At 32.3% G+C, this 15,245-nt stretch overlaps 1 protein-coding gene across 1 annotated transcript; it reads right to left on the reverse strand.

Moving 5' to 3' along the window:
- Positions 1-244: 244 nt before the first annotated feature.
- LOC107909856 (histidine kinase 3) lies at positions 245-7,173 on the reverse strand. The gene is made up of 11 exons (XM_016837543.2): positions 5,537-7,173; positions 4,827-5,108; positions 4,361-4,530; positions 3,929-4,141; positions 3,466-3,652; positions 3,329-3,380; positions 2,968-3,197; positions 2,737-2,835; positions 1,493-2,604; positions 926-1,291; positions 245-728 (listed from the first exon to the last, which is right to left on the reverse strand). Exons 1-10 carry the CDS (start codon positions 6,023-6,025, stop codon positions 1,048-1,050), a joined length of 3,078 nt encoding a protein of 1,025 aa, XP_016693032.1. The 5' UTR covers positions 6,026-7,173; the 3' UTR covers positions 245-728; positions 926-1,047.
- Positions 7,174-15,245: the final 8,072 nt, after the last annotated feature.

The raw sequence follows: 15,245 nt of genomic DNA on the forward strand, positions 1-15,245 counted from the left end.
TCTGATGAAAGCGGCTATACCCCTGTTATGTTCCTTATTTGAAAAATAGAGAGGGTGATAGATAAATTCAAATGGATGCATTTTGTCACCTATTCTCTTCTACTTCCATGAATTCCTATTTTGCAATATCATAAAATATTCTATAATAAACTTTAGTATATTAATAATTTATAATGATTTGATTTTCAAGCATATTTTTGTGCTGCATTCATAATATTATTAAACTAAACATGTAGAAGAAAGCTTAACAAAAAGGAAAAGGAGTAATCAATCATTATGAATACAAGGTTAATTTACAAGGGTGCAATCTCCCCTTCAGTAGCTGAGAAGCAAGCGATCTTCAATTCTTTCAATTCAATTTGATCACTATGATACGATAAATAATGTTCAGAGAAAACAGCTTTAATTTTGCAGGAGTTTTTATTACTAACACAACGAGGATTGCTGCAATTTTCTATGAACACACTCCAGGAATTGGAATAGGATTTCTTCCCTCCATTTCCATTAGCAAACTGCTTTTTAACCCCAAGTCAATTAGTTCTTACTGCACAGATATCTCAATTTACCAACCCTGCTGAAAAGGACTTGGAATTGGAATGACCAACTTTACAAATCAAAGCAAAAGGATCAACAGGCTTTGCCATCTTAATTGTAAAACTACAAGAAAACTCAATCCCTATATTCAAGCATGATTCTATGTACACTCTGCAACAAAAACAAATGTTTCCCTGCAAAAACATCAACCATCACATACATGTCAACAGATTGGTAAAACAGATAAACATGACGTTTTTAGTTTTTGTAAAAGTTTGAAAAAGTAATTGAATGGTCAAGCATAGGTACATCAAGCAAAACCATGAGGAAAACCTTATGAGTGGAAATACTTGAGAATTCAGAGTTTTTGAGATGAGGGTAAGGAACTCACTGTTGGGAATAATCTGAATTTATTGAGGTATCGCAAAGAATGCCAAAGTACAGGCAGTCCCATTAGTGCCCATGCCAAGTCATGAGCAGATGTTCTTCCAACAGTTTCTGATCTAATAATGCCTAATGGAAAAATCGTGAAACTTCCCGGTATAACTGCTCAGCTTCGAATGGTTTTGACACATATCCATCCATTCCACACCGTAGGCATTCCTCGTGTGTAGCTTGAATAACATCTGCTGTCATGGCCAAAATGGGTACATGCCAGTTTGAAACATTGTTGTAATCATCCACTGAAATTTCTCCAAATTTAATATGATTATTGATATTCTGTTCCACATCCCGAATTCTCCTCGTAGCTTCAAATCTGTAGGGAGACGAAGAAAAAACTATTAGCAATTAAAGATAAGACATCACAGAAGGCATCTTCAATGCTCATTGCACTGACTAGAGAAAATAACTTTGTGACGTATTTTGTTATCTTATTCTTAAGGTTTCAAAACTCAATTTCCAGATCAGAATTGCAAAACAAAGTTCTAGAATCATGACAAGCTGTAGGATTACATACCCATCCATTTCTGGCATTTGGATATCCATGAAACAGGCATCAAAGTGGTGAGGTGGTGTCAGCAGTTCAATAGCCTTTATTCCTCTTGTTGCACTAACCACATCAGCTCCGTATTTTTTCAGTGCACCACCAGCAACTTTCAGGTTGACATTGTTGTCATCGATAATTAGAATTTTTCTCCCAAGAAGAAGATTCCGAAGAGACAAGCTAGGTAACTCTCCATTACAGGGATTCCCTTTGTTCCCAATGCCCATGGCTCGTTGTAGAGATGCTGCTAACATGCTAGCCCTCAAGGGCTTCGAGATGACGGTCAAGCCATAGGCACCAGGAGTAGTATTTCCTCTGGAAAAATTTATAGAATTAGACAAAAGGAATACCTTTGGAGGAGAACCAGGCCCTATTTTCTCCATGAAAAGACCTGAACTCTTTAGATCCCTATCCCAAACTTCTTGTTCAATGAGAACCATGTGGATTGCATTATTTGCCCTGCTTATGCTAGATAAACCTTGTTTCCAATCAGAAACTACTTCAACATGAATTCCCAGCCGTTGGATATGATATTTTGATACCTTGGCACGGACAGGTCTAGGATCCATAACTAATGCTCTCATCCCATGAAACTCCGAGGAAACAGTATTAGACTGGCAATTGATTTGCTGGCTTTTGTACTCCTTTGAGCTAGAGCAGCCACTAGTGAAAACAGCAGTAAAAGTAAAAGTGGAACCAATCTTAGGAATGCTAACAAAACCAATTTCTCCTTTCATTAAACCAACCAAACACTTGCTTATGCTTAGTCCAATGCCCGTGCCACCATGTGTTCGGGAAATAGAAGGGCCCACTTGCATAAAAGGAGTGAAAACACGAGACTGTGCTTCTGGGGGGATTCCTACTCCTGTATCTTCAACCGATACAATAAGATTAATGCTGTCAGAGAAAGGATGCATGGATCCTTCTTGACTGAAAGTTCTAAATCCTTTCCAGCTCTGGCGTCTATCTGCAACAGGAAAACCACTCAAAGTGTTCTTTGATGAAGATTCCGTCTCAACTTCTATAGAATCAATCACCTCCTCCACAAGATGAACTGTAACAAGGATGTGCCCTTTCTCAGTGAACTGCGACAACAAGTAAATTATAAGTTTATTGATACCAAAGCATAGTCCAGATAAAACTACACTAAATTTAAAAAAAAAAAATCTCAAATCGCAACAAGTTTTATATGCATTAAAGGAGAACCAACCACATACTTTTATTGAGTTTCCCATAAGATTGGTGATGATTTGTCTAAATCTCCCAGGATCACCAATTAGCATATCAGGGACTCTATCAGAGATGTAAACAGCCAACTGCACTCATCAACAAATTGATTTCTCGTTAGACTCTTGGAAGAACACCATATGAAGGTTAAACTAGAAACATATGAGTGAGGAGAGGAGGTGGAGGGAATAGGATGAATCGGTAAGATACAAGCATCTCACCTCTACTCCTTTGTCCTGAGACTTCCCAGAAAATAGTGACAACACATCATCCAAGATGGCTCGTAGATCAAACTGCACTTCCTCGAGCTCTAGCTTACCAGATTCAATCTTAGCCTGATCCAAAACTTCATTTATGAGAGCAACCAGTGCCTTCCCACTAGCTTGTGCAGTTCTGACATAATCTAGTTGCGTAACATCTAAATCCGTGTCCATAAGCATATCCAACATTCCTGCAGAAAGAAGCATCTCATTGTCATGGCTACAAAAACTGTATTCTTTACTTTTAATTTAATTCTATAAAAAATAATCATAAAATGCTTGCAATAACTTCAGAGAAAAAACAGTAAGTTTTGAGACTCACCCAGAACACCATTCATTGGAGTTCTGATTTCATGGGAAACAGTAGCAAGAAACTGCAAAAAGGTCACAAAAAAATTAGGACCAAATGTCCATAACAGGTTAATAGGCTTAGAGTATAAACCAAATCATATCATATACCTGAGATTTGGCAACATCAGCTGCCTCAGCCTGTTTTTTGAGCTCCATCATCTTAAGGCAATCATCTTCCACCTTGGCAATTCGGTTAACAGTTGCATGGAATATATGCCCAACAAGTAATGCAATTACAAGGATGCCAATCGAAGTAGTTATTGCTAACCATGGCCATGGTGGCTTTTGTTTAAACCTGTATGAAGAACAAGCTTAGTCCATGTCTATTCAAGTTCTTTATCTTTGAAATGTTTTAAAGAACTTAGACCCTCTTAATGGCTTTATGGGTTATAGATATTGGTTGAAACTTAAATCATGGTCAACATGTCACTTGCTAAGGCCAATTTACTAAAATACTTTGTTTATAAGGAAATAGAAGAGGTTGGTCAAGAACCAACAATAGAGGTCCATATTGAAGAGAAGGTGAACTCCAGGGCCAAGATCAATAGACGATAAGAGATCTATGGATTACCTGCAGCGCATCTCATGCTTTCTGAAAGGATCTCCAAAATTAAGGTGGCTGACATGCTCCAACCCATCATTTGATGCATTAGAGCCATACATACTGATCGGGTAAGACTGATTAGTTGTGTCCAACACATTCACAAGGATTGTTTGTTTACTTGCAAGCTGGTGTAGCAGCTTCTCGACGAGTGACTCAATATCAAACACTCCACCAAGATACCTGGTTGTGCAATGACGGTATTAGGATAACTTATCTTTTAACTATCATGAAAGATATCATCTTATCAGCGCTGTTAAAGAGGAGCTTCACATCAAGGACCTCTGGTTGAAAAGAGATTGGCTTTTGTTTCAAAAGATGGGTTCACATTAATTTGCATAAAACAAGGAGACATTGATTAAATATTTGTGCCTACTTTTTTTGTTTTTACTGAAAACATACCCGTCAGTTGCTTGAATCCTCTCATTATGAGCTGCATTTGAGGGAAGATCCCTCTTGTATACTGCAAATGTCAAAATAACTCCAAGACGATTTGTTTTGAGTAATCTAAAAGGAGCTGTGAGCACCCCTTTTCCTGATTTTCTTGCCTGCAATACATTCTCACGATCCTCCTGTTGATATGCAAGAGACTAAAGATTCACAACTGAAGATTGTAATGAACAGACTCAATATTATTTCTTGAAAAAGTCTCAGCTCTTAAAAGATTGAAAACACTTGGTATTCTTTCGAACTAGGAAGTTATAAAGTTAGTTGGTTTAATCTTGCTATGCTTAATAAAAGTAAGGTTTCTCTTCTATGTTATTTTCTTTAAATCAGAATAGCATAACTTCCAGTGAATTTCATCACCATGGACCATGGCTACTGAAGGAATCACTAGAACCTTTTAGAAAATAGTAAAGGAACTCACCTTTCCAGACAGCACATCAATAGAAACCACATGTGAAACGCTATCCTGGGCAAAGATAACAGGAGCATATTCTTCCTGAATTGGCGACGGTTCCAAGAAGTCGGGATGATAGTCATCCTTGTGAACTGGATTTTGTTCAAGGGTATCCATCCTCTTAATAGTCCAGCCCTGTTGCCTCTCAAATTGTTCCCTTTCAGAGTGGAGCACCCTTACAGCATATGCCACACCACTTGTGAGGGGCCTCTCAAAAGCAGTTCGTTCTGTGTACCTCGCAAAAGTCCTCTACAGGTTCTTAGAGTGAGTTTCCTTTGTTGAATAAAACACAAGTGATCATAATTCATAACTTAGAACACACATATATCTCTTTGGTCGTAATGTTAAATAACCACGCTTAACATACTGAAGGAGGAACATGTATCAAGTTGCCAAAATTCTTATTTGATCTAAAATTCAGGAGCAACCATTATGGTTGAAAATGTATAATAACAGGCAATCAATCACATCAAATGAGAAGCCAAGATTAACCTAGATCAATTTAATTGGCAATTAGATTGAATTTCATAGTAAATTTAAAAAATAAAAATAATAAAAAAAGAGCAACAAGATTTCACAGTTTGATTTGAGCACAAGGCAAAGAAGACACTAAACAATTCGCAATCAAGCACAAAAAAAATGCTAAGAAAAAGTTGGAAGAAGAGGATATGGATTACCTGATCAATAGCAGAGGGGTATTTCCCATGGTGGAAAGTTGAGATCAAAATAGAGAGAGCCTGGATATGGTTCATGCTGACATTAAATTGATCCTGCAACATCCTAGCTCTCTCATCACACATGCTAGCGAGCATCTCCTTGCGCTTTTCGGTAGCTTGAGAGCTCATACAACAGAAGATCCAAATAGAAGCCAAGGTCCAACCAATTACCCATGAAAACAAGAGCTTTCTCGACCAAGACTTGCCAACTCTCTTGGAACCAATATACTGGTAGTACTGATGGTGGATCTTGAAGCTATACTTTGAGATTTCATCCCAACATTTGAACCACATCTTGCTACCACTATCACCAAGGAGACCAGCCTTGGGGTCCTTAAATTCACCATTAATGGACCAGTTCATTAAAATCATAGATGCTATCCAGCAACATAACATCCAAACCAGATGCCCCACCTTTAAACCAAACCCAAATACATGGAGCAAACTCATCCAAGAAACAGTGACCAATTACCAGCTAACTAAGCAAACAGTAACCCCCGCCCTTAGCCTGAAAGTGGGTCTTACTTGCTTGTTAATTCCAGCTAGAAAAGAGAGAGACCCATTGTCAAATCTATAGAAAACTGTCTAGTAAAATCCAACATCACCAGAAAACCTCAAGAACCTTGGGATAAGAGAATAAAATATTTAAAAAAACAAACCCAGCAAACTCCAAATTGACTACAAGACAGAAGGTGTTGTAACCGTGCGGGAAAGAAAAAAAACAAAAGATGCCATCTTATCCAGCACTACACCCTCTAATAACTGAGAAATGCAAGATATAGGACCTTGAATTGAGGAAGACCATGGAAATTTTTCACAATTACCATAAAAGAAAAAGAGAAAGAGAGAGAATGAAAGAATCCCTCTAGATTCTGAGTTTCAATTTTCTAACCACCACCCAAATCCCAGAACAAGAAAAAGACTAGGCCAAAATGTCCAGAAAAACAAAAGGGTTCCAAAACTAGATATCAAATCAATAAAAACTTAGCTAACATAATCTTCCTCAAGCCAAAAGAATCTGACAGGAAATCCTTAAATTCCTAAAATCAAGCACCAAGACAGCAATTAAACATGTGGATTTTATTGTTTGATCCCCCAGACCCAAACTTCACCTGTAACAACACCCTGTTGAGATCTATCAACAGAATTTTCGAGCTGATTTTTAATACAAAGTAATCTTATTATTTACTAAACATGACACTTTGCTGCTGTAGTTGAAGAGGGAAAAGAAGAACATAAGAAGAGTGGGATTAATGGACATCAACGATTGAAAGAATCTATGAAAGGAAGATGAGAAGAATATGGTTGTAGAAATGTCTGCTAGCATAGGCCATTATCTCTACCCATACCATTCACGACACCCCAACCCCCCCTAATTTAATAATACTACTACTATTTTACTCAAAAAAATAATATGAATTTAAATTCAATGCTTACAAATGTATTTAATTTAACATTTCATTTTCTACTACTATCACTGTTCACTAATGCAATCTTATCTTATTCTTTCTTTTTTTCCCCTTTTATTTAATTTATGAACTAATTCAATTAATAAGAGTTGGAACCTCCCCCAGCATAAAATGAGAAAACCATATTTTTTATATTTAAGTATCATTGGTGATTTATTTATACCGGTGTAAAATAAAAATAGTTTTACACAATTTTATAATTTTTATATGATTAATATTATGTCAATCCAACCGTCATATCCATTCTTCGATCATGTATGTTAAGTTCGGCATAAATTAAAATTTTCCAACTATTCATTTTATGAAAAAAAAATTCAAACAACTAAATATATATTAATATAGATAATATTTTAGATCAATATGATAGAAATATTGATCGATTCAAAAGTTTGCTTGTATGACAAGAACAAATATATTGAAAAATTTAATGGTTAAATTGTTAAAATATCCATAATAATAATTATGAAAAGATATAAAACTACCCTATTTTATAAATTTAATAATAAATATATAAATCAATACTATTTTGCATCATCCATAAATAAATTACCCATTTAAAATTATTATAAATAAATAAAATAATAGTTTTTAATTAACATCTTATTATTTATTAACAATGTGTTAATTTATGTGCTATTCATAAAACAAATATAAATTTCTAAAAAAATTAAATATAAATTTTTTGAGTTTTTTTTCCATTTGTATGTTTAAGGACGTTGAAAAATAATATATATTAAATTATGGTACATTTGGGAAATAATTTTAAAAGAATATATTATTAAAATTTTATATAAAAATTAAATGAAATTTTAATTGAAATGATAAAGTTCAATATTTAAAATCTAATTCAGTTAATTCGTGACACCAATTATATTAGAAATTTTAAGTATAACTAGATTATGACACCCATAATGTAGATGAAAAAAAATATTATGTAACAAAATATACTTATTAAAAGTTTATGATGCTTTGGTTGAAACTTGAAATGCAAATTTTAATTTTATAGTGTGTTTTTTTTTAATTTTATTGTGTATAAATTTTAATTGATTTATAAAAATTTAAATGAGCAAAAATACTCTCATAATAATATAACTTACTTTATATAAAAAAAATGTATTTTTAGTAATCTCTCAACTGGGTTGAAATTTGATTGATGAGTGGCATCACCTCAATTAAAGTCGAAGATAATAAATACATAGATAAAGATATATGTTATGTTAAAAATATATTCTTTTAAATTTTATTTAATAATGAATATAAGTGGGGTGGTAATAATTTTTTATTTTAATACTATTAAATGCATTCGATCCTTGGATTTGTAATTTGTAATGTTCTTATTTAAAGATGATATAAACTAATAAAAAAAAAACAAAAGAGCAATCATAATAATATTAAGGGTAAACTACCCCATTAGTCACTCTAAATAGGAGTAATTCTTATTTTGATCACTCTAATTTTTTTTTGTAATTTGGTCACCCAAAAAAGAAATTGATTAAATTGATCAAGTACTAATAAATGGTATTGGAATGCTAACTATGCATTCCATGTTAGTCACACTAATATTAGGAAAAAATATCTATTAGTCTTTCTAAATAAGGTCATTCCTATTTTGGTCACCTCAAACAATACATGAAAATGTACCAGTAGTTTTTTCGTTACCATTTTATGGTGGAGTGACTAATTTGATCAAATTCTTTTTTTGGAGTGACCAAAATAAGAATGACTACTATTTAAAGTGACTAATGAGATAGTTTACCCTAATATTAATTATAATTTAAAAGAATATACATCTTTATGATTTTATAATTTAGTTGATGACCCAATTAAGGGTGACACTAATTGAGTAAAGTATTTAAATATAAGCATCTATAATGTAAAATAGGGAATATTTTTGTAATTTCAAACTGAGTTGATGACTCGATTAAAAGTTATATCAATTCAATAAAGTGTTTAAATATATATACTAGAATTACACTGTTGATACCAACCATTTCAATGAGAATAAAAAATTTGTATTTTTTTAGTCATGAGGTGTGGCATGGTGGTTACTTGTCTTATCCCTTAACATTGAGATCAAGGGTTTGATCTCCATCTATGAGAATTGAGCACATTTCATGATCAGTTATTTATCTTTTTGAAAAGTATCTACGACTAAGATTAATCACTACTATCAATAATGAATATCCTAATTTTAAAAAAAAAATTGTTTAAGACTAATGATTAAACAAGTAGAAAATGAATTGGTTTTTTTTAAATTGAATTATAAACTTTAATCTTCTAATTAATAAAATCTTCATTTTACATTTTTTCAACAAATAAAATCTAAAAGTAAGTGTAAGAATGAAACTCGTTTTTCATTAAAAGAAATCATATGGTTGAATGAGAGCGAACAGATTTTTGAAATTAAAACTGGATTTTAAATTATAATTTTTTTAAAAAAAAAATTGGTCTACATTTTAAATTGAAACTCCACTGAATTACACGCTTGACAATGAAATTCTGTTTCCCCCAAAATAAGAGGAAAACTGACGGGTAATGATAAGTCCATTATTAATCTCTTTCCCCCAATTTATAGTATGAAAAAAAATTAATTAATTAAATGATCTGTCAAATAAAATGTTTTGTAAATGTGGAGAGAGTTTTATGTTTTGTTTAATGGTAATGGAGATCTACTAAATGCTTAAAGGTTCCAAAGAAATTAGATTATTTTTGTAAATAAAAAGAAATATGAATGAGCGATAATGTAGTAGTAAAAGAGTAATTAAGGGCAGTTAAAAAAAAACATAAAAAGCGGTGGCAGACTTTAATCAAGGCAATGTCACTAAAGTGGTGATTAGGCCATCAAATATTACTGGACAGCTCACTTCCTCTTTTATTAATGATTGTTTGGGTTACTACAATTTTACAAATTATTAAAATAGTAATCTATAAAATTGTGATTAGATTTGTAAAAATTTATAAATATTTTTAATAAATAAAATTTTAAGATATATATTAAAATTAAGTAAATAATATATAAAAAAATTCATAGCAGAGCATGCACAGTAAAAATAAAATAATGAAAAAACACATATTTAAAAAGAATTTGAGAAAGGAAATTATGCCACTTAAATTCTCTATTAAAATTCATCAAAAATTTTCAATTTTTTCATTAAGTTTACTTAAACAATTAAATTTATTTTTAAAATTTTAAAAAACTTAATATAAATAATTTTAAAAAAAATTCTATTCAAATAAGATCACTCAATTACTTTTTATCTATTAATAGAAAATTCTATTCAAATAAGATCCACTCAATTAAATTTATTAAATGTATAAAACTCGTACTAAATTTAAAATTTAACTTATAAATCACATATTAATTAATGAAAAATAATGGAGCGAAGCTAAATCTATCGAAACACGCCATTAGAGTCGACCACTCTGGCTTATCGACTTCTCTCTTCCTCATAGCCAATCAAAATCTCCCACGTTTTCAACTCTATAATGGACTTTGCCTTCATTTATTACATTTATCTACATCTATTTGCAGCTGCCTCTTGTCTTTTTCCGTTTCTGGACGCTTGTGTCGGGGCTTTGAGTTTTATGTGAGTTCGTAAAAGCTCTTCTTTTTCTCCATAGCAATACAATAAAAGTTATTCTTATTGTTATCAATTAATATAATTCATTAAATATTAATATTTTTATGTGTTGATTATTTAATTTTAAAAAGTTACATGGTCACTATTTAAAAGTTTCTATTTAAGTAATTAGACTATTAAAATCGTTGTTATATGACATTCTTTATTTGCACCTAAAGGTGCTCATGGGCCAGGTCGGGCTCAACTAAAAATTCAAGCCCATTTATTAGGCCTGAGCCCGAGCCGACCCACTCGTATTAATTTTTTATATTATTTTTATATAATTTTTAAATATATATAATACATCAAAAATACTACAAACATCAAAATAATTATTTTTCAACAAATTAAAAATCAATTTTAAAAATATATAGACTTAAATAACACTAAGATAAATGCAACTTAACAAGTAAATGTCTCTAAAATAATAATAAAATTAACAAATGTCTTTAAAATAATAACAAAATTAACAATAAAATAAGTTTTATATAATATCCAAACAATAACAACAAAATAGTAAAATGATAGTAAAATAGGGAGAAAACAACAAGAAAATAACATTCAAAAACAAAAAAAATGGAGCAGATTTTTTTTGTCCTTTAGTGAATTCGAGCCGGGCTAGGCCGGGCTCAGGCTAAAAATGCCTTACCCGAGGCCCGACCCGTTTTTTAAACGGGTTTTTTTTGTCTAAGCCTATTTTTCGAGCCTATATTTTTACCTAAACTCTCCCACATCTTGGGCGGGCCTTCGGGTCAGGTTTATTTGCACCATATACATCAATTAAAAGCTCTTTTTTCCCTTCACTTCTACAACTTAATTTTTTTCATGAAATAATTTTGAATGTCACAATTTTTTGGGGCGAAAGGCTTATTGGAGTTAGGCCTAATTTAGGAATTCTTTTCAAAAGTGTTTTTATAGAAAAAAAAACATTTATGGGGAGAAGTTGAAATTTTCAACTTTTGAAAAAAAATACTTTTGAGACTATTTTTGGCTTAGGAGAAGCACTTTTTTCTCCCAAAGATGAAATAATTTGTTCTTGTTACTCATACTATTGTTGATTAAATTGTTGTTGTGTCAAAAGTTGCTTTTCGAGAGACCTAATTTTCTTCTTGCATTTTGGTGAATTGATTGGAGTTGGTATTGGATTTTGTATGGTTTGTTCCTTCGAAGTGGAATAAGATAGTACTACTGGAGGAGGAGGAAACAAGCTTTGGTTGGGGAATGAGGCATAATATCTCGATGGTGGATAGTTTGGGTATACATTATAATGTTGATAGTAAAGATCTTATGGGTTGTAAGGATTATAAGGTTGGTTAATAGGCGGTTATAGGGGAATTATGTTGAGTTTGAGTCATTTGAGATCGAGGGTTATGAGTTTGATCTTCATGCTTTTAGGTTGCGGGAATATCAAGGTTGACTTGAGCCATATTTTTCCAAGTTTATCACACCTAATTGCTAATTGTTAGAATTAGAGGAGGTTGAAGGAGGTTCACACGAAGTCATGCAAAAGAGCTTCTTGGTTACCAAGAAGATGGGAGAGAAAGTCAAAGGAAAGAGCTGGGAGGAGTTAGAGAGTGGTTGAGGTTTCATGTCCCTTGCATTATTCTCTCAGCTATCTTTGTATAAGGGATGGTTTGGATGGGCGATTAGGTGCGGTGCGGTGCGTTTAGTTTATTTTTTATCTCACGCTACAGTATCGCTACAGTGTCTAATCTCACCACCACCGCTGTTTTTACACTAACTGCAGGTAAACGCACCGCCCATCCAAACTCACCCTAAGTCTCTTTATGGCCTTCATTCAACTAGCTATCTTTTAGTTTGTAAGTTTGTTGAGTCATGGTCTTTTTTAGACACATGCTGTTGTAAGATTTGGAAAGCCTTATCTTATAAGTCGGCTCGATTGCGTTACGATAAAACTAAGTGAAGCCCACGCGTCAAATAATTGATAAGGTGTTTTGGCAAAGCATACTTTCTTGACAAGGTATAGTTGGTATGGCGAGATATTTGTGATGGGCGAGGTGTGCTTCATACGAGACATGCTTTTGGCATAACATCAGTAAACATCCCCAAATTATTATTTAGACTTTAAATTGGTCATTAAACTTTAAAACATTTTAATTGAGTTTTCAAATACCAATATCATATAAACGAGGTCATTTTGTTAGCCTAACCGTTAATTTAGCTATTAAATGATAGTTCGAATCTGATATGAATCATATTTAAAACATTGTAGATCAAATTGTGAAAATGTACTTATGCTATAGACAACTTCAATTTAATGTATTAAAAAAAATTATCTCGTAATATATATACTTTTACAATTTAATATACATGTTTTATATATATTCCACATCAAATTTAAAAATTAAAAAAAAAACTTAAAACATTAAGAAATCGGTTAAAGCAGCACCAACCCTTTTTTAGTTTTACAAATAATGTTGTGATTTTATTGGGGGTTTCTCGAGAACTCTTACCCTATTTCACCACCAGCGTTTGAAAAAAAAGAAGGAAACCAGTGAAGATTCCATTTCCTTTAAAAAAAGATTTCCACACAATTGAAAGCTGGAAGTTTGATTTTTGTTTCCATAAAATTAGAACTGGGTGGCTTCAATCTAGGATCCCAACATCAAACCCCCACAACCTTGTAACCTAATCAAATGCATTTCCTTTTTGTTATTTTTCAACTAACTTCCAAATTATTTTTCTTTTAATTGTGCAACCAGCAATGTGCCAGACCATTTGAAATTCCAACATAATTAATAAAAAAAAAGTCATGTTAGCATCAATAGACATAAAAGCTATGAATTAATTTATGGGGTAGGCAAGGAAGCAGTGGTTAGGGGAAATGTACAGTGTTCTTTTTCTTCATCTAAACATATATAAATTTTCCAAATACTTGATTATTTAATTTAATTATTTTGATACAAAAAACGTAATAATTAATTTTAATGAATGATCAATGAAGTTAATATTAAAAATAAATTGCTCCTATTATTATAAGAAAGAAAAGTAAAATTATGGAATTTTAGAAGGAATAATGTGGGTACTGTATAATGAAGCTTTTATAACTCAACATAGTCAAAAGTTTGGAGATAAAATAATAGCAGAAGCATGTTCCGTGATGCTCTCAGCTTTGTCTTACATACAATTAAAATTATTCAATACAAAGTCTTTGATTATATTTAAATAATGATGATTAAGAAGAAAAGGTGTGCAAAAACATGTTTGTTTCAATTTAAATTACGTGTACGAGTTCGATAAAAATATAGATCGGAAACTGTCTCACAGGTGTTAGGCCATTGCCGGCCATGTTATCTTTTTTCTAATACATTACTCGCTTTCTTTTTCTTTTATTTTTATTTTTTAAATTTAGTATGATCAAAGCCTGTTAAATTCAATTTAAAGCTAAACCCCTATAGTTGTCCATCTCTTACTCATTTTGTTTTCAATTTTCTTTTATATAATTCCTATTCCTATCCTAACATTTTCCTCAATTATTATTTTTTATTTTATTCTCTTAGATTTTATTTTATTCGTTATAATTTTTAAATGACAAATCAGCTTATTCCTTTAGATGACAAACATATCTCTGACATTCAATTATAAATGGTAAGAAAATGTATTAAATTATTTACTTTTAAATAGTTAATTATTATGCTGTTTAGATTATTAATTTTTTATATTTATATACTCGGCCCAAAGATCAGATTTTTGAGACATACACAAATACTCTAAGCAAAGGTGCACCAGATGTCATTTTATGGACACTTGCAAGATGCATGATTTTTATATGTGGCTCGCATGCTCGAAGAGACTAAATTGGATCCCCCGCTATCAGTGTGTGCTTTGGCCAAAAGATGGAGACCAAAGACACACACATTCCATATTCCCTGCGGCAAGTGTACAATTACACTCAAGGATGTTAGTATACAAATCGGTCTACGGGTCAATGGGAAAGTCGTTACGGGGCCAGTTATTAGTGTCGATTGGAGTGCAGCATGCGAACAACTACTAGGGAAAATGTTGAACAAGTTTAGGGGTAGCCGGATCAAGATGAGATGGTTGGAGGACAACTTCCAAACTATCAAGTATTCTACAAGTGACGTTGAAAAGGAATAATTCCCACGTGCATTCATCTTGAGGTTGACTAGGGGTTTACTAATGCCAGATAAATATCGCATTTTGGTACATTTAAGGTGGCTACTACTACTAACCGACTTGAAAGAAGCGAGACGACTTAGTTGGGGATCAACAGTGCTGAAGATATTATACTGAGAAATGTTTCGAGTGACGATACCCGAAAAAGTTAAAATCTACGGTTGCATACTCCTTTAATCGTGGGCATAGTATCGACTACCATTTTACACCCCTGAGTGAAACTCCCTTACGAATTCACACTCGTAATATGGTAAAATGCATTTGATAATATCATTATCGTTTTTATTTTTCATTGTTGTAATTTTGAAATAACATATTATTTGAATATGTGGAACAACCTCCCAAGACATAGCGATATACCGATCGAGCTCGAAGATATTCGACTAGCTTTAGATTAACAAATCGAAGAGGAGGTTAGTTTAT

Source organism: Gossypium hirsutum, chromosome D02 (genome assembly GCF_007990345.1).
Source record: "Gossypium hirsutum isolate 1008001.06 chromosome D02, Gossypium_hirsutum_v2.1, whole genome shotgun sequence".
Taxonomy (NCBI): domain Eukaryota; kingdom Viridiplantae; phylum Streptophyta; class Magnoliopsida; order Malvales; family Malvaceae; genus Gossypium; species Gossypium hirsutum.

What these genes read in the sequence shown, in the direction of transcription:
- LOC107909856 (XM_016837543.2), bottom strand. Translation starts at nt 6,025, where the DNA reads ATGAGTTTGCTCCATGTATTTGGGTTTGGTTTAAAGGTGGGGCATCTG. An exon ending in TTGATGTGCTGTCTGGAAAG is followed by an intron (nt 4,531 to 4,826) that starts GTGAGTTCCTTT and finishes GCATATCAACAG; the next exon opens with GAGGATCGTGAGAATGTATT. An exon ending in AAGCATGAGATGCGCTGCAG is followed by an intron (nt 3,653 to 3,928) that starts GTAATCCATAGA and finishes TTCTTCATACAG; the next exon opens with GTTTAAACAAAAGCCACCAT.